Source organism: Labrus bergylta, chromosome 12 (assembly GCF_963930695.1).
Source record: "Labrus bergylta chromosome 12, fLabBer1.1, whole genome shotgun sequence".
In the NCBI taxonomy this organism is placed as follows: Eukaryota; Metazoa; Chordata; class Actinopteri; order Labriformes; family Labridae; genus Labrus; species Labrus bergylta.
This window is the reverse complement of record NC_089206.1, coordinates 11,472,047-11,497,366: the sequence shown is the minus strand read 5'-3', so window position 1 is coordinate 11,497,366 and position 25,320 is coordinate 11,472,047. Positions and strand designations below refer to the sequence as shown.

Genomic DNA, 25,320 nt, shown 5'->3' with positions numbered 1-25,320 from the left:
CACACACACACACACACACACACACACTTGTATGTACACAGCCCAAGCCATAATTGTCCCCTGTGGTGATTTTGGCCTCTCCCTCCTAGTTTCTCATTGCTGTTGGCCAACTCTTCTGTATCTTTAACACTTTCTTTTTTCTAAAGGAGGAGGAAGAGGAGGGGGGGGAGAGGTTGTCACAAGAGAAGGAACAAGGGATGAAGGAGAAAGAGACGACTAAAGGAAGGGGGTGTGGAGGGGTGTGACGGCGGAAAGGGGGAATGGAAGGAGAGAATGAATGTGTAAGAGGAAGGGAGACTTTGCCCTCCAGCAGGAACACTCCCACGATTGTGTGTACATGTGTGTACATGTGTATGTGTGAGTGTGTGTGTGTGTGTGTGTGTGAGTGTGTGTGTGTGTGTGTGTGTGTCGAGCTGAGCCTCGGCCAAACCGACACACCCACAGGCTGTAGACCTCTATATCCTGTTCGGGTTGTCCGTTTGTCCAAACATCATGCACCCCCTCCTCCTCTTCGTCTCTCCCCTTTTTCTAACTGGTCTGACGAGGGTAGAGGCCGCCGAGGGAGTGGGTACGGTAAATAGAACAAAGCCACCTTTCTAAAATAAACAGAGTGGGAAAGAGGAACTTCAGGTTGACTGAAAATGAGAGAGAGATCCAGCCAGCGGCTTACAGTAAAGCTCTTTTAAAGGTTAAACTCTTCATGAAAGTTACACTTTTCCGATTCTTCCTGTCAGTCAGTCTGCGTGTCTGTGTGTTTACCTGCCTCTATTTCTCACACACACTCACACACCTTTTCAGTCATCGTATCCCTACTGCTCGTGTTTGGTTGACTCTCGTTTAATGCCGGGGACAGTGTGACACATAAGCCACAGTGGAGCAGTGCTGCCAGGCTCAGAGCTACAGGGCCCATTACTGGCTATCAGATCACTGCAGGAGAGGAGAGAGGCATCCCAGCTCACATCACATCACATCTCTATCGCACATCTCCAAGAGAGGAGCATCATCACGGATCTCTCATCGAAGAGGAAGCCTGGCTCGTTTGGAAGGCGCAGATTTTTCATGAGAAATAGAATCAAATCTGTTTGAAACACCTCTCAGTGGGTTTAAGGCCTCATCATCAAAATCAGACAGCAAGAGGATACTCAATGAACACGTGAACAGGACACTCGTGTGACAACTTGAGATCACATTTTCGCATCTCATCCATTTGCTGCTGGCTTGTTTTTATCTGACTTGTAATTGTTTTGAGTACAGTGTTGGTAGTTCGGTCAAATTGATGAGTCTAAATTGCCGATAACCTGAGTGTGTGTGTGTGTCTGGTTCTTTGTGTCTATACAGTATGTCAGCCCTGTGATTGACTGGACAGGTCAGACTGGTGACTTGTCCAAGGTGTACCCCTCCTCTCGACACCCTGAAGAGGACAAGCAGTATAGATAATGGATGGGAAATAATCAAAAGCCTCTCAGGAGTTCTTTTAAAGATTGTTTTGAGAATTAGAATAAACAACTAAGCTTAAAGCAAAAGTGATGAGTTTGTGTCTGTGTGTGTGTTTGTGTGTGTGTTTGTGTGTGTGTGTATGTGTGCCTGTGTGTGCTTTCAACAACTTTAACCAAATCCACTGATTAATTCATGTAAAGACATTTTGGGTTATGATTTGAGTTTTACGTATGTGTGGTGTCTGTCTGTGTGTGTGTGTGTGTGTGTGTGTGTGTGTGTGTGTGTGTGTGTGTGTGTGTGTGTGTGTGTGTGTGTGTGTGTGTGTGTGTGTGTGTGTGTGTGTGTGTGTGTGTGTGCGTGTGTGTGTGTGAGAGAGAGAGTGTTGATGAGAGAGTGTGGGGATTTATTGGAGAGCAGTGTTTCCTCTACCATTATGTTAGGGGGGCGGCCCGCCAAGATTCCTTCAAGTGTTTGTGTCGGCGTGTGTCCCCCCCCCCCAACACTGTAAACCTAGGGGAAACACTGGAGGGGGTACTTCTGCTGTGAATGTTCAACCACAGAAACCTCCTGACCCACCCAGCTCTGAACCGTGCCAACAGGATATCCTGTTAGGATGCATTCTGGGTAGTTTTATTCTTTAACCTGAGCAATCAATGCCAGGAGATGTGCTAGTTTTAAAGAACCCAGACGTTTTTTACCGAATGTTTTCAGGTGTTATGAAGGAGTCTGTGTGTGTACTTGTGTGTAAGCTTATTTGTGATCAGTATGTGTGGGGCCATGACGGGAAAAAAGGTTCACACATGGACCCAACCCAGGTGCACTCAGGGTGGGATGGTTAATCTTTAACCCCCCTCGACTCACACACGTTCACACACACACACAAACATGAACACGCACACACCTTCTTCTCCGCCTCTCCACCCAACAATTCTTCTCCAGCCTGTTCCAGGGGCAGGAGGTGGAGAAGTGGGGGGTTTGGAAAAAAGCCATGGTCAGGAGTTGGGAGGGGGCAGTTTCCTGTCCAAAATGGCTCTTTTAAAGCCAAAGAATTATAAATAGAGCAGGTGTCAGTATGAAGAACTGAGAGAGAAGGATGGAGAGCGCTGCGAGAGAAAAAGACGGACAGCAAGAGTGTGAAAAATTGTGTGAATGTGTGTGTGGTGTGATGGCGTGATGAAGAGTAGGAGAAGAAGGGGCTTTTAGCTGGTGGACTGCCCATAATGTCCGGCAGGATGTGAGGTCATATGACCAAGATGGCTGGTGGGCAGTGAGAAATGATTGGTTACCACTTTGATAATGGAAACTTCTTTTCCTTTAATTTAGTGGGGTCTCCAGAAGGCTTACAGAAAAGATGGAGAGAGGTTGAAAGAGTGATATTTAGCCCCAAAAAGAACAAAAAATAAAGAACTAAACCCTGTAAGACACATTTCAAGGGACAAATGATTGTGTGCGTGTGTGGCTGGGCACAAAAAGGGGAAGGAGAGGATGGAGGGAGAAGGGGAAACTGAGGGAGGTGGGGTGAGCAGGCCACAAAAGTCAATGGGGTGGGAGGGAAGGACTGAAATCATCTGTGCAGTCAAAGAGGACAAAGAGGGAGAGCAAATAGGGGGTGGGAGAGACACAGAGAGAGGCCTCGAGCACAAAGACAGTAAGAGACAGAAGAGATAATAGACTGACTATGGAAAAAGTGAGAAAGATGAACCAGGAGTGGCAAAAAAAAAAGGGAGAAGACATTGGTTAGAGTGGAAAAAATACAGAGAAAAAGGCCTACACATGATGTAGTTATCTAAGCTGGAGCATGTCAAGCAGCATGCCAGGGAGTAAGGGGTTAAACATTAAGTCCACACAGTCTGAAATATTAAATCTATTTTGGTTTTTAATGAAGGAGGAGTGAATTAGGGAGGAAAAATGAGAGAAGATTATTAAACTGTGAGGCGAGGAAAAGAGGGAGAGAAAAGTAGAGAGAGATGTGCAAAGGGGTGAGGGGGGTTGAAATGTGTTCAGGTGTTTTAAATATTAAACCTATTTCAAGTTTAATGAAGTGCAAATACTATGGGGAGAGTCTTAACTGGAATACAGAGAGGAAGGGGGCGAAAGGGGGATCCGATTCATTATTTCAAGTGTTCACCTTTAGACTGCAGAGACTTGGGGAGAGGAGCGCAGGGAGAGAGTGAAAAAAAAAAAAAACGAGAGAAAAAGTTTGTGCTGAAGTGAAAACTAGAGGGCAGCTTTAGGACTGTGTGTCTTTGGGACACAGGTGAGTCCAAGAGAGAGGGGTGGGGGGGAGGGGCAGAGCTCCAGAGGATGGTGGTCTGAGCTAGAACAAGACCAAACATGCAGCTCAAACTGTAGCACTCCAACGCTCGCAGGATAAACAGGAAAGGGTTCTATGGAAAGATGATTTCAATTTAACTGGGCGTCCATATGTGTGTCAGTGTGTGTCACCGTGTCTGTGTGTGTGTGTGTCTGTGTGTGTTAGCAGTTGAGAAGGGGAACTCTGAGGTTGCAGAGAGAGGAGGCAGAGACGCAGATAAAGATGTTGGATTTCTAAAAAGATTCTCGATGTAATCAATGTGCAACAGCTAGAGGGAAATGGAAAGAACAGCCCACGTGTGATTGAACCGTTCATGTCTACATAATCACATGCTCTAAGCTGTGTGTGTGTGTGCGTGTGTGTGTGTGTGTGTGCGTGCGTGTGTGTGTGTGTGTGTGTGTGTGTGTGTGTGTGTGTGTGTGTGTGTGTGTGTGTGTGTGTGTGTGTGGGTGTGTGTGTTAGAGAGAGAGGGAGAGAACATCACACCGGCCATGTACCGGATTGCCAAAATCCCCCAAGCTGCCACTAAAGGTCACAATGTGTGTGTGTGTGTGTGTGTGTGTGTGTGTGTGTGTGTGTGTGTGTGTGTGTGTGTGTGTGTGTGTGTGTGTGTGTGTGTGTGTGTGTGTGTGTGTCTGTGTGTGTGTGTGCGTGTGTGTGTGATAGATTTTAATACCAGGGAAAAAAAGACAACAAAAAAATGAAAAGTATTTCGAGGGCTGTTATAATGTGGGATGAAGATCAAGCTGGTGTTTGCCCCAAGTGTACAGGAATATAGAAATCAATCAATCGTTTACTCCTGCTTTCACTTCTTCTTTTTTTGTTTTACGTTGCACTTAAACTGCCAAAAAGTAAACAGGCTCTACCTCTGAAATAAGAGAGGTGACACCTACTCTAAATACTTAACAGCCCTGAATGTAATGAAAATACTAAATACATTTTAAAGGCAGGAGGTTAAGGTGACAAAATGATGCATTTACAGACTAAATTTTGGGTATAATGGAAACACTTAACCATGAATTGTATGTGAGACCTTCCTATTCTGGAGTCGTAGAGAGGTGCACTTACAAAAAGAACGCATGAAAATTTAGCGCATGTCAGTTTTAAGTCTTGAAACCTGTCTGGCGTGTTAAATGGGTGTAGTTTATTTTAGGTACTACACATAATGCAACAGAAAGCCACCAATGAGGAGAGCAACTTGCCTTATTCTGTTTAGCTATTAATCTTAAGTAATTTTTTCTATACAACCAATTCTTTGCTTAAAGTGTAAAAAAAAAAGTGTTTTTCCTGAACTAGTGTTCAACTGCATGAAAGCTCAGAATATTCCATTTAAAGTCAAAAGAAAGAGAGCAGCATGTGTTTGTTTCAGAAAAGCTACAAACAAAAAATGTTTCACATATTTGCTTGATACCTGATCGTAATCACATTTTCTCTGTTGATGAACTAATGAATTACAGGAGCAGAGGCTGATACGAGGCTTCAAAGAAGAATATACTGAAATGTTAAAACAAGCCTGACGCTTGATTTTCAAAAAAAACACTCTGTCTCTGATTTGCAGTTGCTTTATAATCCGGGTCTGGAAGAAGCAGCGGGGGCCAAACTAAAAATAATTTCAGGTAATTATTTAAAGGCATAAGCAGACAGGAGAAGCTGAGACTATTTAAAACTCCCCCTCCTCCAGAATGTCATCTTTAATATAGTATTGTGCAGAAAACTCTACACACACCATCAGATCACTGGAAAGCAGGCATTGCTGGATTTCTCTACTTTCCAATTCATGTATACGATTTCAAATATTTGTGTCAGCAGACAAGGTGAGCGGAAGAAAGAGTGAGATCAAGTGTTAGCGTTAGAGAGAGAGGGGGGAGGAAGTTGAGCGGTTAGTGGCCTCAAAAACACAGCAGATGTTTGCAGGGGAAGGGGATCTAAAGAAAACAAATTCTAATTCCTGCAGCTGTTTATGTCAACATGGGCACACGGCATTTTCATAAAAAATATATTTTCAAACGACTGCACGCTAATACACTGAGCCTTTACACAGCCATATATTATCCTTATATTACACAGTAATCCAGGCAAATCCTCTGTCAAGCAGCCCCAACGCCGTGTGTAATAGAAGCAATTCTAATAGTAAAGCACGGACACAGATCACATATGAATGAGAGAGAGAGAGTGTGTGTGTGTGTGTGTGTGTGTGTGCGTGCGCGTGTGTGTGAAGGCACTTCTCATCAATAAAGAATGAAGCAATTAAGATAATCTCAGACTGACGGTGCCCTTTCTACTTTATATCATATCCCTGTTTGAAAACCAACAACTGAACTTCATGGACTCTGCCCTACCACACAAACACACACACACACTCTGAGTAAAACATGTTTGCTCCCTAACCCTTCTGAAACTGAAGAAAATACTCATTATTTATTATTTATTATAATCCTGCTCCCAAATTGACCCTAAACTTCACAGCATAACTCAACCCCCCTTAACAAAAAAAAAAGAAGCTAATTCTAAAATCATGCCCTCTTAAAAAAAACCTCTCTATTTAGTGATTTTTGTTTGCAGGACATTAAATTGAGAATCTGCTCATAAGATATGTATTGGGGGATACAGTTCAATATGTTGTGATACTATAAGCAGGGCAATATATTCATTGTTTTTATCTCAAATAGTTTATTTAACACACCAGCAGCAGAGAAAATAAAAAATCTTTTTAATGGGTTTTATTTTTTAGAAATGAAGGTTGTCGTGATACCAGATTTTAAACTCTTGTGAGATTCTTCTCAAATGATATTGATATCTGTTTCAATACCACACAAACTACTGCACACTGTCTAAGTTAGACAGCGCTTATTCAGTCTTTGGCTCTGTTAAAAATGCAACTGTTTTTTTTACAGCTCCTATTCTATTCAATACTGTTGATTACTAAAATAACAGAAATTGTATCATTTTAAAACATATGGTGTAATTATCAAAAATGTTAAGAACATAATTGGTAAGTTCATTATTTAATGGGTTAATTAGTGTCTGTAGTGTTCAGTCACTAGACAAAAGGTCCTGCATAGTTTGCCAATAATTCAGAGTGTGACATGTCTTTTTGTTGTCTTTCATTCTTAACGTCTGTAAAGGACTGAGTTATTACCAGAAACTTTAAATAGAATTGTACATCACTTTCTAATTCTTCCCATATGCTTGTACATCTGATTCGGATCTTCTACCACAGGTGACAAAATCAGGACTTAAGGAGACTTAAGACTTAAGTCGACAAACTCTCAAAAGCCAATCCAGATCCTGTGTATTTTTGACTCTGACTTGGCAAAAGAAAACTCACCTACTTCAAAGGTTTTTATATTATATAATGGTAGAGGAAGAGCTCCCCAGCAAGCGAAATATCACACTGCCCCACTCTCAGGGTCTAATAATGACCTCACTAAACCTGTTTGGCAATCCCCCAAACCTTTGCTAAGCACACAGAAACCACCTCCTGCAAACTGACTGAACACACAATTTGAAACACAACCTGACTGTCAAACACAACCACTGTTCAACGTCATGTTTCCTCACTGGGAACACAATATTTCACTGCTAATGGCGAGGTCAGCACTCTGAAGGAGGAACCCAATAGTTGATACGTTTGTGATACCAAAGCTCTTGTATCCTCCTTGATCCCAGTTTCCAAACCCAATTACAAGCCTGGTGAATGGTTGTTTTTTGGCTTACACCAGTTGAGTCTACACCAGCTGGAACATTAGACTTCCTGTCACCTTTAGGTGAGTAAACAACTCTCTCAATAATGTCTACTTCACCACATCCAGACTTAAACTATACCTTCTACTAAAGTACAGATCCACAAAACTTATGGGTGGGCTTAATGGAGCCATGTGCTTTGTGAGTGTTTATGGAAATACTGTCTGACTCTGAAGCTGAAGACAAGATGTACTTATGCAGCTTAAAAAGGCCGGACTGCAGGTTAGAAATTCTGGGACTAAGGACACTTAAGGCTAAGCGGACAAACCCACCTAAGCTCGTACGGATGGTCTCCCATGCCTTTCGTTTTCTGTCTCTGCTTCTCTTTTCTCTCTCTTTCTCTCATTACCCCTCTCTCTCTTTCTCTACTATTTCCCTCCTCTTGCCCTTTCCAGAAGGTCCTTCCCTAAACCCCAGAGAGAGGGGGAGGAGCCTGGGATGGTGAGGACGTGCTGGTAATCCGTGCAGTGACCCAGGTCAATTCAATTATCCTGTTTTCTTTCGCTGTGCGACGCGTGTGCCCATTTCACAGCCAACTCCCTTAATGCACCCAGGATTAGCTTCTCTTACTTTTAATGATCTACCTATCGACGCCTTGGGCCCGTGTGCACACACACACACACACACACACACACACACACACACACACACACAACCACACACACACACACTCACACACAGAGTGCTAAGTGTTTTCTAGATTACTTTTTAGTGTAAAGGAATTCACTAAACTATTCTGCAGGGCTGAGGATCAAGAGACACTTTCTCTGAACAAGTACTGAAGAGTTTGTATTTTCTTGTTTATGTAGGAGTTTGTGGTACAAACTGTGAAGTAATATGAGGATTGTATTATCCATTTACGAAGGCATCACCTCACACCTCCAAGATTTGAGATAATCATCTTAGGCCTCACACGTTAGTGTAGAAGCTCGCTAATCTCAACCCCGGAGGTGAAAACTAGGTCAGTTTAAAACGGTGAACTGTGCGGATGGCTGACATGCATTAAAATATCCACGCAGATATTCAAAGTTATTTGTGCTCATGTCCTCTGAAGCATCTCACGCGTACAGAAGTTGAACTTGAGTTCACAAGAGTCAACAAAGAGTTGTTTTTTTAAGCACAGATAAACTAGATTGTACTGTCATTGAATGATGAGACCATAGTCTCACCTAATATCTAATCTAATCTAATCTTATTATCTCACCAGTCATTCGCTAATGACTAGACAAGATAACTCTCTAAGTAGGTCCCAGTCTTATGAAACAACAGCAACTCCAGGAAACTCTAAAGCCTTAAAGTCATCAAATCAGCCCTGTGGACTGCCCTCCCATATAGAAGTGTAGGTCTGATTCTTATTGGCCCGTGTCCAGCCTGCCAACCTAAGAGCCTGTCCAAGTTAAATCCACCTGTTGTTTTGCCGCTAAACTCATTATCAAACCCACAAATCCACTATAGAAATAGGACTTAAATCTTGAAAACACACGGATTGCTTTCCCCATTGCCAAGTGATGACCCAATTCTGCAGTCAGTTTTGCATGTTGCAAAGAACGTAGATAGTTCAATTAATGAAGCAGGAGTGTCTGCCTTACCTGTGATTTCCTGCCCGTTGTAGTTCCATCCAGCCACAGCCAGCATGGAGGGCAAAGGTGAGCCAGGCCTACTGTCCCGCTCTCTCTCCCTGTCCCGCTCTCTGTCCCAGTTCCTCTCAGACTGCTGGGTAATATGTCTGACCGTGTCCTTGTTCTTTCGGTTCTTCCTCCGACCTGAGCCTGACAGTGGTTGCCAGGACCCATCTACTCCTCCTCCAGCAGCCCCTCCAGCACCTTGCTCCCCCTGGCTCTGTGCTGCCCCCCTGGGAGTGTCCCTGGGATGGGAAGAAGAGGCAGGGGACACCTGTTCCTCTTTGACGGTGACCGGTCTGTAGTCGTGCGGCCAGGCGGGCTGGGAGTCATGGCAGGCTTCCTCCTGGCTCTCGTGGCTCTTGGGGGGCTCTTGGTCCTCCTTGCCGTACGTGCTACCTCCCTCGTGGCAGCTGGCGATGGCTGAGTCCCCGGAGGAGTTGGCTGGGCTGGTGCGACGAGCCAGCCAAGGAGAGGTGCTGCGACCGGACATGATGGAGGCCAGAGCTTCGGACGCCATTCCCACTATCCCACCTCCTACTCCTAAACCTGCCCCCACAACCCCTCCAGCTCCTGCTAAAACCGGACCCCCTGCACTTCCTCCACCTCCACCTATACTGGCCGCGGCAACAGCTCCCATCTCAAAGTCGGCCAGTTCGTCCGCCATCTCGGAGCGGATGCTGATGTCCAACGCAGCCTTGATGAAGCTGTGGCACGCCTGGACGATGTCGGTCATCTGCAGGTAGCTAGCGGCTGACATCACCTCAATTACGTTCTTACTGGTGAGGGCGAGGTGTGCCGAGTACATAAAGTCCAGGATCGCTTTGAAGCCTGTTGCTGTGACGATGTCGAGGTGAGTGACAGTAGTCTGGTGGTGAGGCTCTGAACCTTTTTTTACCTGAAGAGTGAGAAGAAGCGTTCAATTTCTTTTTTTTTTTGTTTTGTTTATGACATTTGACATTTTTTTACTTGTAGGAAAACAATGAAACCAAACTATAATGACCAGAGAGAAAAACCAAAGACCCTTCTTTCCCAAGTGTATCAGCCCCTTACCTGGCAGTAAAGAGTCTTGAAGTAGCGCGAGGAGCCCAGGAGGACATTCTTATGGGCTTTGAAGATCTTTCCGTCCACAATGACACAGGCGTCGCAGAGGATGCCGTGCTGCCTCTGCTCGTTGAGCTCTCTGAGGAGCTGACGATAGTGAGAGGAGATCTCCATGTCCTCCTTCCTGTTGTTCATCTGTGTAGCTGAACAAAAGCCTCTCCTCCAAACGTCTGCTGGGAAACGAGGAAAGACACAGAAGAAAAATATTTGAAACGCAGCAAAATATAAAGGATTAAGGAGACAGTATGTTGTGCTGTTAATTTTACAGTATAGAAATTTGACTGTCCAGTAGGGCTGAACAAATAAATGCACTGTCAACGCTATTGCAATATGAGTATTTGGAATAAATGCATCGCAAAAGTCAGTAATCAAGTGAAGTTTTTTTTTTTTTTGTCTTTTGCCTTTATTTGAATAGGAGTTTTAAAAATGACATTTAGGAAAGGAGCTGCAGGTTGGATTTCAACCCCGGGATGTAACTACTTGGCCATCATCACCCAATAAATAAGATATTTTTAATGTGATAAAAGATTTTAAATTGAGGCTTAAGTATTATGAAGTTAAGGCTAGATATAAAGCTTTACCTCAGAATAAAAAAAGAACTGCCACTTATATTTATTTTGGATTCAGGAGAAACATGTTGTTAAAATAGGTATAGTGTATAAAACATAAAGCGAGGGACGAAAGACTGTGAGTTAAAGCTCGTTATTGCCATCTTAAACAACATCACAGCACATCGTGTATTTTTCTCATATTGTGCAGGAATACAATCCAGCAGCATCATTTCACAGCACTAAAGTGATCAAATCCAAGCCATTTTCGTACATTTCAAGAACAAAAGGTGTGAAGGCAACATGTTCAGGTATTTCTCCTCTAAGTCCAAATATATGAGGTTGATAGCGTTGGCTAAATTCAAACCCTTTCCACAGAATGATGGTTTCATTTTCATCTGGGGGGGGGGGGGGGGGGAATAAGCAAATTTAGCCGTACCACTCCTTTAAAGATGAGCCAAGGTAAGGATATCTCAGTAATGACTGTGACATAAAAACAATGACATCAATAGAAACCACATCTCAACTGCTGTAGTTTGATGTCTAAAAACAGCCCAGTTACAAATAGTCAAAAATCTCTGCTTAAACCGTGTCTGACAGGTTCATTTGTGTGTATGTGTGTGAGAGAGAGAGTGTGTGTTTTAAAGCTCATTAAAAATGTCAGTTAAAAAGCGGAACACTGTCACAAAATAGTGAGAGGGAGAAAAAAAAACACCTCATTTAGTACAAACTACTTTACCATTAAATTTATCAATAAACACGTCTTCATTTCCTTTGTTAGTTTTTTCACATCCCCCCTGCGACCGCGAATATTCAATCAACTGTCTAGTTGAGACGAAAACTCACTCTTGAACCTTGACCTCAGTGTTTCTGATCTTCCACGGTTCAGTCTAGGTTGTGAGCGTAAAGTTTTTCTGAAAAACTACAGAGAAAAGACCCTTAATGACAATTTGTGGAGCTGCTCAGCTGTCAGTGAATGAGGTTTCAGCTTTTCAGTATTAATTGACAGGATTCACGGCTGCTCGACAGGGATACAAGCATACTTTATAATGTGTCTTTAATGTAAAAGTTTACATTATATTAACCCAAAACTCAACTTCTACATTTTGATTTTACAAATATTGATCCAAGGTGTTCTGCTCTATCGTATCTTCTTTGTTTTCAATTAAATACAAGAGGCATTTTGATCACTCACACATTCAGGGAAGACCACAGACAGAGAGGAAAGCAGGAGACAAAGGAATATGTGCGCATCAAGATGTTGAACCATTCAACGAGGTGTCTTCAAAAAGAGTAACAAAAACAGGAAAAACACACACACACACACACACACACACACACAGCCAGGCAGTGCATTAGCTGGAGCATTAGCAGCCGCCGCTCCCGCTCTTGTCTTGGTGAGGGCTAAATCGCCAGGACGCAGAGTGTTACCAAACGCAGCAGTGATTTGTTTTGGGAACGCCACAGCTGTCAGCTCTCGTGGGCCATCCTGAGAGATGACAGCTCGGGTTGGCCGAGGTGACAGCAGCGTTTGCTCGGGGGCCGGCACACTTCAGGTCATGTTTAGCAAAGCTCTGCTCAACCTGATGGCTTGTAAGATCAGATAAATCCCCAGTGTCTCCCACGTCCACTCGAACAAACACACCTCCTATGAACAGAGGTGGACGGGCAGATGGAGTGATGGTGACAGCCTCTCTTTCTTGGGCTGATCAATGCCTGGCTCACAATCTTTCACTCTGACTTATGTTTCTGTAAGTCAGACAAAGACAGAATGGTGAGGAGGAATGAAACTTGGAAATGAATGGAGAATAACAGTGAGCCTCAGAGGCTCACAAAGCAACTTTTGACGACACTGTTTTTATCCTCCGGCTCACACACTTCTTAGAAAAATCTAATGGCGTTCTAACCTTGAAATATTCTTTCTTTTCTGCAGTGCCCTGATGGAAGCATGGAGAGTCTTCACCTCTCACCTTAGCAGACAAACTGAACGGCTATAAAGACACAGCAGCTCCCCCTCTCCTTCTCCTCCTCCTCCCTCTTCTTCTCTCAGGGACACTCAGACATTCAGCTGTATAGAGCCATCTATAAGTAAGAATGCTGCGCAGAGCCACATGCAACACAGAAGAAGGCATTTATCCACAGAGAAGCACCTCAATACACTGCTTTTTCTGCGTCATATCCCTTCAATGGACGATGATCTACAAGGTCATTGTGCAAGACAAAACACATTTCTATTGGTTCCTCTCAGGGTGCAGTGGAAAGAAAAGCAACTTTACCAATTCCACAGCTGGAATAAGAGAGAAGCAGGGTCCTCCACATCTTAACTGTAATGTCCCTCACCATTTCTAAAGTCCAAATAATTAAAGAATATCAACGGCAAGCACTTCCGGAGACAAGGATAGCCACAGCCACTCTGCTTAGCACAACACAGGTACAATTATAGAGTATGTTCACTCAAATTGTCTATTAGGTATCTGCATGAACTTTGATAAAGAAGAGGTGAGTGTGATTTACTTTGGTTGGTCAAGTCAATGAAAACATATTTTGAAAAATGAAAGAGCTGCACCTCTAATCAGGAGAAGCACATAAACTTTTTTGGCTAAAAAGTAGATCCAAACTAAATGCTATTGACCTGTATTGTATCCTGTTGGAGGTTAAAATGTGAATGAATGAAACTAAAATTGTCTGCGAGGCAGGATAGCACTTGAGGTCAGGTTAGTCAGAAAAACATTATTCCATTAATTTATTTTTTTGTATTCACTGAAGCACAAACCTTGAAAATGTTGGTGATTTTAAAAGATCTACTTAGCAACCCAGTGAGTGTGGGTAGAGTAACATGCACTGTGGTAAAGCATGTCCAAAGAGCTACTTTTAATGGCAGTGCGGTGCTGCACTCGTGACACAGGACGCCATGTTTCCAAGGGACATTTTCAGCAAATGCTCGAGAGTAAGTTTGTGTGTATGTGCGGCCAGCATGTTACCCAAAGTCGTGTTAAATGGTGCCTCAAATTTAACAAAAACAATGATCAGTGAAGGGGAAAACAACGGCGACGGATTGAAAGAGAGAGAGAGAGGGAGAAGTCTAATCAGATTTATTGCTTCAATAGACTCGGAGACAGACTGAGTTAGTATATCGGTCGAGAAGAGGAACTTTAATGGAGAGCGCTTTGACCTCTAAACTCTCTGCTCGCCTAATTGGCTTGTTTAATTTCAGCATGTCCAAATCCCTCCAGTCAAAAACCCCTTTTCTCCAGTGGAGCCAATCCAAACGTACCCCCCTAACAGCATATAAACACCCACAAAAACCTCTTCAGTGTTCATTCTAGCTTTTCATTTCCTCAGAGAGCTACTCCATCTCTAGACCATCAACAGGACCAAAATCTCGCTATAACTGTGAGGGAACGGCCTTGATTTATAGTGCAGTTTTTTTTCCAAATATACACTTGACACAAGATGGGAAAGTACGATTAAATGAACTTGTCAGACAATCAAGTGAAAAGAGAGAGGCAGAGACTTTTGTGTGTCATCCAAAGCATTAGCAGTCTCACCAAGGCTACAGAAACTAAAGCTTGCTTTCAGGATGTCACCGAGCAGAAAAAAGCTTTTCATCCCTCAATGAAAAATTCACAGAAAAAAAATAAAAGCACGGGAAAAAGTCGTCGGGGGGCAGGCTGACAGACTGTGATCGCTTATATGTGGTCAGAGAGGATTGTTTCAGTAAAGCATGCCACCAGAGCTCCAAGTCCCTGTCACCCTTCTGAGCCCAAATCTAAAGTGAATGTCCTCCATAACGCCCCCCTCCACACACATTTATTCAGCCCCCTGCCCCTAAATACACAAACACACGCGAGAACTAAAAACACACACGTTCACACACTTAGCAGAGCCGTCATGGCGTCACAGCTGGTTTGTCCTGGTCACATCAAAGCAAAGTCACTTTAGGCCCCAGCCAGACGACTAAAGAGATGAGACGTGTGATGGAGTGAGAGAATGGGGCTTCCTCCTTCTTGTGTTTCTCCTAATGCAGCCTGTCCCTCCGAGCCACTTCTCTGCCTCCTTGACCGCACAGGACCGTGGGGAGACAGAGCGCAAGGTCCTTCTGGATCAAAGACAGCGCCACACTTTATGTTCTATGGAGGTTTAATAGAGAGAGCTTTCGCAGAGCGCTAATGCTAAACTCAGACATCATGCAGAGTACACTACATATTTTGGGGAATAGAACCATCTCAACCACATTTGATCTATAAAACCTGTCAACCCTGCAGGTATTAGCTGCAGGTAAGGGACTTAGAGTTGGTCAGGGTAAATTATCGTGTGCTGCTTGCAAAATTGCCACCCTCAGCTAATCGCTCTTCATTCAAATTGTGGCCCTCTGCTTAACAAATGTAACAGTCCAGCTCATTATTTGATAAAGTGACTTTGGTTGGATGAGCGTGACAAACTGAGTGAACACAGAGCCACTGATGTGGGTAGTTAATTAAATAAATATATGAATGAAATCCATTTAAAAAAAACAAGGAGAAAAAAACGGATTAAAATGGTTTCTGCTCATACTCATTTTCAATGGCCAATACCAATGCATACGTGTTTTTGTGAAAAATCTAAGATTACTGAGCCCTTGGCAGCCCCTAGTTAGGTAAATTGATCAACTTTAATCTAACAAATCACAGGTTATTATTACCTTTTCTATGTTCTATAGTGCAATTGATGTTTGAGCATTTTTCAGCTCATCGTTTTTTGTATAGGCTCTGGCTCATAAGTTTTTTTGGTTTTCTGCTGTGCTGCTGTTTCACTGCGAAAAAAAGGAGAATCTGAGCCGCTCGGCATCAACCGCAGACAGGCACATTTTGAGACTAGCCAACTGTAAATAAGGGAGGATAAATAAGGATTAACAGGGAAAACGGCAGATGACTTTCTTCAAAAGAGACCAAAAGAAGGAGAGAGCAACAAGGTGAGTTAATAAAGTATTACATGCATCGTTTGGTCATCAAAAATGACTCCAAGTGAATGCAAATGTTCAATATTGGCTTGATGTGTAAAAGAGGGACAACATTTGCACTGTCAACTTGATGACTGTGTATGATTTGTGGAATTATAAGGCCAACACAAAGGGCTCAATACACACAACACATTTTTACTCTACAGTATATGTTGATATGTGAAGATACTGTTGTGCAAAGAATGACTCATCCCCGCACAGAGACTCTAACTCTCTTTATCTTATGTTCCAACATATTATGGGTTAGTTTTATTTCTGCCTTTAAGGACCCTCTATTAGCAGTTAAGTCCTTCCTTTCCACATTTCCACTTTTATATGGGCTCTGTCTTTGAAAATCAGCAGGGAGGATGTAGTAGAAACTGGGCTGAAGAAGTAAATGCAATTAAGCGTAAGGAGGAGATACGAAGATAGAATTCAGTAGGCAGGAGTTTGCATTGATCCAACCAACCCTGCCTCACGCCTCGGCCACAAAATTATATTGGCTAAGTTAAAACAGCAACTCATTCCCTTTTTGCATATTTTCTATTATAGCGACTTGCAACACAATATAGCCATTTCAGAGCAGGAAGGTTCTCTGGAAAAGGCAAATCACTTGGCAGGTCTGCACGAGATTACATATTATTGAAACTATTTGCAAAAAACAATTTAAGCCTCAAGTAAAAGATATTTAGAGAATCTCCAACTTTATAATTATATTTGTATGATATGCTCAAAAGGTACTTGTGTGCTTGGAAGTGGACTTTTCTTTTTACAAACAGTAAGAGAAAATTGGGGAAAATTTGAGCATACATAAGTGGAATTACAATGATATTTAGTTGAACAATGAAGTCACTGAAGAAATCCATCTCTTTGAGACAGCGAGGCTAGAAAGACAGCGATGGAAGATAGAGAGAGGGGGAGACAGGAAGAGAGGGCAGAGTGACTCAGGCAGCCAATATTTTTTAAACAGCTTTGCTTCCACTCAACTGGGCATCAAGGCCATTATCCTGGGGTTAATCCCCAATCCTACGGAGCTGGCAGCCTTCCGGGACAAGCCAGGGTGGCAGCCCATCAACAAAACAGGCATGGACAAAAATAACACACACACACATGGACATGACAGGGACATGCATGCAAGCTACAATTAGAAATAAAATCCAACACTATTCTTCATCCCTTTCTTTCCGTCGCTGTCTTCTCTACATCTCTCTGCGTGTGTTCCTGTTGCCATTTCCCTCCTTTCTTTTATCACATACCCTCCATCTGTCCACCTTTATTTTTTCCGCCTTCCCCACCAGCTCAGACTATGCCACATTTTGCACCTCCACCTCGCTCTCCCTTTCTCTGGACGCTCTCTGTTTCTTTGGCGGGCATCCAAGGAGTCAAGGTGGAGGAAGAGATTGACTCAAAGAAGGATAGCCATGTCATGTGGAGAGGGACCAAAGAGGATCCAGGAGGCTTAGGGAGACTTAGCATTACTCCCTTTATTCCTTTGCTCCCCCCTTTCTTTGTCTCCTCCTACACATAACACCTGAAAACAATACCTGGACCCTCCACATCGACACCCGGACGCCCACATGCTGCACATCATGCTGTTTGTTTACATCCAGTAAACCTGCAGAAATGTTCGCCCTTCGCTTTAAGCCTCACATCCAGCTTATAGCACTCAAATGAGCACAGTTCAACACCTTCAACCTTCTCGGCCATCTTGTCCTCACACCTAGCCAAACAGGTGTTAAGCCCAGAGTGATCTTATGGAAATCCAGCCAAAGTAAGGATGGATGAGGATCATCCAGGAGTAACCCGAAAACAAATGTGACATTTTTGGCAGAGTATCACCTCAAGTTTGTCCGATGGCCTACAAAGTGTCACTGACACTATTCCAAGCATCAAGACCTCAGAAAAGGGGTGGACATTTGCTATATCACCATCTATCGAGATATGTTTGTCTCTTTTTTCTGTTTCTACGTCCTATGTTGGTGTGCTCATGTGTGTGTAGTTTCTGGGCTATCTTTCTCTCTAGGCCCCTAAGCCTGCTACGTCTCCCGTGGTAACTCCCTGACTGACGACCCGGGGCTTAGCCTAAATTCTCTCTCTATTAAAAGCTGTGAAATGCAAATAATGAAACATCTCATTACCACTGTTGGAGAACCCAAAGTGACAGGAGGGGGGAGAGGAGAGAGGGGGCAGATGAGGAGGCCAGGAGAAAGAGGGCTGTTCATGAGGGAGGAAGAGGAGGAAAGGTGAGTCGGAAATAAAGGAGTAGAGCAAGAGGAAGAGGCGATAGGAGAAGAGAAGAGAAAGGGAAAGGGAGGATGTGACAGTCAGGGAGATAGGGGGGAGGAGAAGTGAAGGGATGGGAAAGATAGCCACACAGTAAGTCTTTTGTTTGACATGTGTTGCCGTTAACATGGAGCATAGGAAGGTTTGGCAACCTATGCAAACAGAGGTGGAGCACTGATTAGCTGAGAAGTGAGTTAGCGTTTGTCATTCAAATGTCAAACAACTAGTGCTGCAATCTTCCACTTACGTACATCATACTAAAGATTAATATCAAAATAAACTATCAGTCAGCAGATTACCTCTGAAGCTGCAAGGCAAACACAAGTAATGTAGAAGCTTAAAAAAATGAAGGAAAACAGGAGCATGTTGTCATTGCATGCGAGTATCATGTATTATGCCTAATGAAGGCGGATTGTCCGTAATCACATCAGAGCTACACTGGCTAGAGAAAATTTCACCGTACTTTCCCATGATAACGAAGCGAAAAGTATGATTTCAGGGCAGGAAATGGTCTACTTCTTTGTAAAACCAATTCTGGTGCGGTAGAGGGAAGTGAAAACGGGAAGCTTTCTCTGGGATTGCAGATTGATGGAAGTAGAAGTTACTGTTGGAGTGTCACATGACAATGAAAAAATTACCTTGTACGCACTCCTGGTGTTATTTCTTCACAGATACACTTCAAAAACTCATCTGCTGATTTACAAACCCCTGATATCATGAGGGAACTAACGGAAGGTGGAGCTTTAAGGTGGGACATAACTTGTCACTGATGCATCATACATTTGTCCTTTTGCTTTTTGAACCAGGGTTAGTGAAATAAAAACTGTACTTACCCTGTACATTTTTTATTAAAATGGAATTTGAGTATACGTTTTTCAAAATGAAATTCTAGTCATTCCAGAGGGGAAAAAACAGAAGAGATCAGATGATCACACAGGTTAGGGGAAAAAACCCCCACAAAATATTACCGAACTCAACTTATTTGAACTGTAAACATCAAGTCAGTATGCCAGACCGACCTTCTGGTTTTCATTTTTTAACAAACACTACAAACACCTAAGTATGTGGACAGACACCCAAACAAAGTGTAAGGAACACTAAACATTACATGCCTCTGTAACGGTGAACATCTCATTCCAAAGCCAGGGTCACTATTACGCTGCTAAAACAGTCTGTTCTTCAGTGGAAGGTTTTCACAAAACTTAAGAACACAATATCTGGCAGCCACTGTTTCAGTTCATCCCTAATGTCTTCGATTGAGTTGACTAAGGCCTCTGTGAAGGCCAATCAAGTTCTGCCGCACCAACGTATTTTCAGCAAAACACAGCAAAAGACACATCTTTAATGTTTAATATTGTTTGTACAATTACAGCCTAAAATATGGATACAGGACTGCTGTCCACTTCCTTTGGCCATATTGGGAAACTGAGTCAATCCATTTTTGTATGCCCTAAGGGATCTTCACTTACAGTCCTGTGAAATTCTAGGTGCACCAACTTGGCACCGTGTTTTCCCTCCAACCTGCGTGATCTACTGTTTGTTCATTTGTTTCACTAAGACACAACACAAAAATGAGGACTGCGCGGTGGTGCAGTGGTTAGCGTTGTTGCCTCACAGCAAGAAGGCTCCTGGTTTGAATCCCCTGTTGGACAGAGACTTTCTGTACAGAGTTGGCATATTCTCTGCATGCATATGTGGGTTCTCTATGGCTACCAAAAGGCCAAAGCCATGCTCGTTAGGTTAATTGGTGATTCTGAACAGCCCATAGACGCCATGTGGGCTTGAATGTTTGTTGACTCTTCTGTGTCAGCCCTTTGATTGACTGGCGCACAGTTCAGGGTGAACTCTGCTTCTCGCCCATTGATGGCTGGGATCAGCTCCAGACCCCTGCAACAACGCCTGGGATAAGCAGTACAAATAATAGACGGATGGACACCATGAAATTAAATTGTCCTTTAATTCTGACTTTTAAATTTCTTTCTTTCTTTCTCCTCTAGAGCCCAAACATTTTAGTTATTTGGCAACCCCTTCTGTTTTGAAAAGCACGGAATGGCTTTGTGGAAAATAGTGATGATGACAATGAAAGACTATGAAGCATCTCAAAAGTCCCATTTAACACCCACCCTGATCTGCCACTCTGCCAGTGATTTTCCCAGAGCGTGTCTGTGTTTGTGTAATGGCGTGTCGTGGTCCAGACCCTTCCATAGGTCTTAACACAAAAACCTGTCGCAGAACAAATTTAAAAAAAAAACAACCTGTCACGACTCAGCTAGACACGACTGTACATGAGTGTACCACACAGAACGCAGGCAGTCTGTTCCCGAGCTGTTAAAAGAGTCACCACAGCCACCAGCTACAAAGGTCTCAGACAAGAACACACACACACACACACACACACACACAGACACACACACACACACACACACACACATATATATATATATAAGTGAACAACAGTATGGTGAGACAAAACAAAGTGTTACTTGGAGGAAGAAAATGTAAAAAATGAACATATGGTACAATAATAACATGCCTAAAGGAATACATTTCTGAAATGTCTGAGGACTGAAATCTAATTGTTGTTTGTTAAAATGTGTGGTTTTTGAATGACTGAATGCTGGTGACTCATTGCTGGTGGCCAGTCAGTATCTGGTGCCGAGGCGGGTGTCCAGAGAAAGAGAGAGAGTTGTGTGTGTGTGTGTGTGTGTGTGTGTGTGTGTGTGTGTGTGTGTGTGTGTGTGTGTGTGTGTGTGTGTGTGTGTGTGTGTGTGTGTGTGTGTGTGTGTGTGTGTGTGTGTGTGTGGATGGGTAACTTGGTGCTACTGTCGCTCTGTCAGAATGCAAACAGAGGCATCTTTCTTAAATCCACACTGGGCCGCAGCTTACAATGAGCTCATGCAAAGAAGGGAGCAAAAAAGGCTGCAGATTAAGTGTGTACTCACAAGGACAACAGGCACGCCCTCCATCCCCCCTGAGCAAATATTAAAAGAGACTTCACTCCCGGCTAATCTAATTCACAAACACTCCAGAGCACACGCAAACAAGGAAAACACATCATTTTACTATATTAACTTAGCCCTCAACATGCAACATTCACTTAGAAATTTCTAGCCAACGTTCCCATAGCCGCCCCGTACAAGAACTGAGCAGCCCAGTGATTTACATTTAGATAGAGAAGTGTTTATAAAAACACATTTGTATATAATAGCCCGAGGCTGCGTTGACACTCATCAAGCTGATCAAAAGGCAGCTACTATACAACACTGATGTATCTCGGAGCGCCTTTGCAAATCTGTCCTTCAACAGTCGAAGGAAAAAAGGAGGTGAGATAAAGGGAGAGGAATCAAGGGGAGAGGAGAGGACCGGCTAAATATAGAGAGACTCACATTTTGGAGTCAGAAAAGAGACAGTGAAGGGAAGGGAAAGGGGAGGGAGACAGGCAATGCAAAAGGAAGAAAAAAAAAAGGGAGGAGAAGCAAAAGATGGGGAGAAAATAAGAAAGGGGTAGAGTAAGTGGAAAAGTAGAGTTGAGGATAAAGAGCATCAGTGTGGCTCAGTCGATGTTTGCAGAAGCTCACTATGTGTCTCATCTACCATAGGGTTGCTTAGAGTGGACTCCAGGAGAACTGGACTTTGAGGACACTCAATTTTGCCTGCGAGACTTGAGTGCTCAATACACCGCTCAGTGTATCACTACAGACATTTGTCAATACGATGTGTCGATGCAGGGGCTCTGCCCCTTCAGCGATCTATTTTTTCTACACAGGCAGGCTGCAGCCGACTGCTGAGTAAATTCTTAAACTTACAAGTATAAATACATGTAATTTTTTCCTTCTTTTTACTCTGTGATGTTTCCTGATTGGCTGTTCATTGTTGCATGTCCCAAAGCATCTGACAACCCCTCCCTACAAAAAAAAAACAACCTTTCTTCCCCTGAAATGTAATGAAATTACAAACAGAAAGTTTTCTGATGGAGTTTTGTATAGATGTGAAGTCGCTTGAGGCCACGATGTCCACCATGATTGACGAAGAGCAAAGTTTGACCAGACAAATGCCTCACCTGGATCCTCCTGTCCTTTCTGCTTCTGTCACCCTCCCCACCCTCACCCCCCTCCCTCCTTATCTGTCTGTCTTTTCACTCACCGCGTGTTTACTCCGATTGGGTTTGACGTTTGACTGTCACCTGTTGCCTAACATGAACGACCGGTGTGGCTTGCAGGCTTTTGGAGGTATTGCTGCTTTGTTCTCCTACAAGACAGCGACGCAAAGGGATGCCAATTCATGTACAAAAGAGTCATAGCCAGACACAAGAGAAAAACAGATAGAGAGAGAGGGGGAGACAAAAGGATCACTGTGTAAACTCTTGTGATCATCGCTAAGGACAACACCCACCTAATTTTGAATAAGTTACACATTCCCACTTTGTGAGGCAGTGCCAGTATCAGGTGTCCTGTCCAAACCAACAACCCACCAATCAACCACCACCCCTCCTCTTCGTGACAACCCAGCGCACACACCAAAACAACCACGCGGGAGGAGGGGAGGTGAGATAGAAGACAGGACAGAGGGATGGGTGTGGGGGTGAGAAAGTGAGAGTAAAACAGAAAAAAAAAAAGGAGAGGGAAAGAGAAAGAGCCAGGAGAGACAAAGGCAGAGAGAACAACAATAAGCAAATAGAGAGGATGAGACGAGCACTGTGAGCGTAACGTGGGCATTCACAGAGCAAGAAACAAAAAGACTGCAACAATGAGACTTCCACGTAAACACATGTTTTGGTTTGGGTGAATGCAATGTTGGAAAATGCTGTCAGAGGGCCGTTGGGGGGTTAGCCCCTCGCCACTGAAAAGGGGATGTGAACCTACTCACTTCTGTTCACCTTGTTTGTTTAAAAAGGGAAGTGTACTGACACAGGAGAGCTCATAAAATGTCCACTTTCCTCAAAGAGTTACCATAATAATACCAAAAAGCTTCTGTTTTCTGCTGCTGATAACATTATAAATCAATACTGGACCCAAGTTCCTCCTTAAGATGTCATCTTCTAACCTAAAGAGAGAAGTTATTCTAACTTGTTTGGCTCACGTTTGCAGCTACGACTTGGCTAGAACAATGTTTGTGTTGTAGTTGAAAACTGGACCTGGTATTCGTTGAAAGTAACTGTTGAATTAAAGGAGTGTTTAAATATGAGCGAGGGTCAGGGGGAAGGATAAAAATGAGAAAGAGAACAAGGAGAGGGTTAAAAAAAGGAGAAAGGGAGTAGAGGAAGGGTAAAAATGAGAAATGGAGTAGGGGAGGCCACAGGAGGCACCTGGCCCACTTACAGCAGAGGAGGGGGTGGTGGAGGAGGAAGAGGAGGAGGAGGAGGAGAGGTGGAAGATTAAGGAGTGGGAGGGGAAAAGAAAAGGAGTTGGTGGAGGAGGCAAAAAAAAAGGGAGAGATGGCAGCTGGGACAGAGCAGAGGGCACGGGGAGGACGGGGTGAAAGAACGGGAAAAAGGGAAGTGAGACGAGGAGTGAGGAAGAAAAAAAAAAGAGATGTAATAATGGGAATGGGAGGAGGGCAGAGGGGGAGGTAAGAGCGGAAGAGAGGGAGAGAGAGAGAGAGAAAGAGGAGGTGGGGGCTTGAGAAGAAGAGGTGGCCTTGTGATGCTGAGAATGGAGGTGGTGTATGAATGTACGTGTGTGTTTCTTTCTGTGCGTGTGGGTGTCTAAAATTATGACGAAAAACTAACACCTCAACCCAAAGTATGAATAAGCGACCACAACAGGCCAATGTAGGTTCAATCTCTTCTCCACAGCCTGCCTATAGCACTAATATCCCACTAATACCACCCACAGTCCGCGCTCCACCTCACATCAATGAATATTTCATGTCCTGATGGCACTTTTAAAGCAAAAACTAATTAGCAAATCCAAGTTGATCTGGCATTAGTCATATCAGGCCAATTAAAAGCCCAGTCCTACTGTACATGTTAATGGCAGCGAAGTGGAATAATTGTATGTTGAGCAGGGGAGAGAATGTTAAACAGGCCTTGTTAGCAGCACTTTAGCACTCTAGCCAGAGTCCATGGCTGGATTACGAAACTTCACAAAGAGGGATCATTTTTTTTCGCACAACACACACACTAAAAGAGCCGCACGCACACAACTTTGAAAGTGGCCAACGAAAACTCTATCCATTAATTAGAGTGTCGCCATCAATTCCACAGGGTCAGGTGTGATACTTATAGCTAAAGAAGAGAAATATTTCCAGGGAAAATGATGGTTTTATGCCTCAGTAATAATATTAAACAGGGATCCAAATATTGGCAGAGGCTCACAGGTCAGATGTTGTGCAGTATTGGTGGGAGAAGTTTTTTTTTTCTGTTCCTGCGGTCAGCACTAGTCAGCATAAGGTTTTGGAGAGACAGACACTGTGTGGTTTTGAGAAGAGAAAAGGTGTCGCTTTGTATTCGAGTCTTTCCGACCTTCCCTCTGTGTGAGTGTGTGTTTTTTTTTTCTTTTTACAGAGAGTTTAGATTGAGACAGCCAGCACTGACACACACAGACTAAACTGTGCTGCACACACAAAAAGAAGGCGACAGAATAACAAGGGCTAGAACTCTTTCGGAGTGGATGTCTGTTTCATCACCCCCTTCTCCTCCTCCCTGTTCTCTTGCTCCTTCACGTTCTCTCTCTCTCTCTCTCTCTCTCTCTCTCTCCCTCTCTCACCTGAGCTTTGATATGGAAATCTCTCACCAGCCACAGCCCGAGGCAACTGGGCTGTTTCTAAAGATGTATTTGCTCAAAGCCGCTCAATTTCTCATCAAATACTCACACTGTGTGTATGAAAGACAAACTCTTTCACTGGGAAAATAACAACTAACAACTGCGTACTTGTACCAGGCTTTCAGGAGTCTGCAAACACCAAAATTCAACAAAGAGGTTGTTTTTTTTTCTACAACCAAACCTCTAAGTTCTTAACAGCTTATAAAAATGTGCCAAAAAAGATGGTGACATTGAGCAAAGTGGAGAGGTGAGGACGCGCACTTGTCAATAGAACACTTGGAGTGTGTGTGTTTATGTAAACAGTTCTCTACCACTGGTTCAGCCGTCCTGCTCTGCTAGGTAATTATGTTGCATTAAGGATGCCAGAACTGCACAGCTCCATCACAAAGCCTAAAAAAAAAAGAAGTAAACTGTCCTTTAAAGACAAGAAAAACAATTTGCTCAAGATTTAGAAAACAGTGAATAATTTCTGAATAAGTCAGAGAGTTCGGGAAGACACAGTATTTAGTCAGCAGCTGGTAAAAGGATG

General features: G+C 43.4%; 1 protein-coding gene across 4 annotated transcripts in view; it reads right to left on the bottom strand.

The window, feature by feature from the left end:
- Positions 1-25,320, bottom strand: part of zbtb46 (zinc finger and BTB domain containing 46) — a 60,946-nt gene that overhangs the window by 29,753 nt on the left and 5,873 nt on the right. For 3 of the 4 annotated variants that reach the window (XM_020629469.3, XM_065961318.1, XM_020629471.3), the window contains exons 2-3: positions 10,168-10,391; positions 9,085-10,012 (exon numbers count right to left, since the gene is read on the bottom strand). In XM_020629469.3, coding sequence (XP_020485125.2) covers positions 9,085-10,012; positions 10,168-10,353 — 1,114 coding nt within the window. In that variant the 5' untranslated portion in view covers positions 10,354-10,391. The remainder of the gene's footprint in view (positions 1-9,084; positions 10,013-10,167; positions 10,392-25,320) is intronic. The other variant, XM_020629470.3, reaches the window with a different exon arrangement.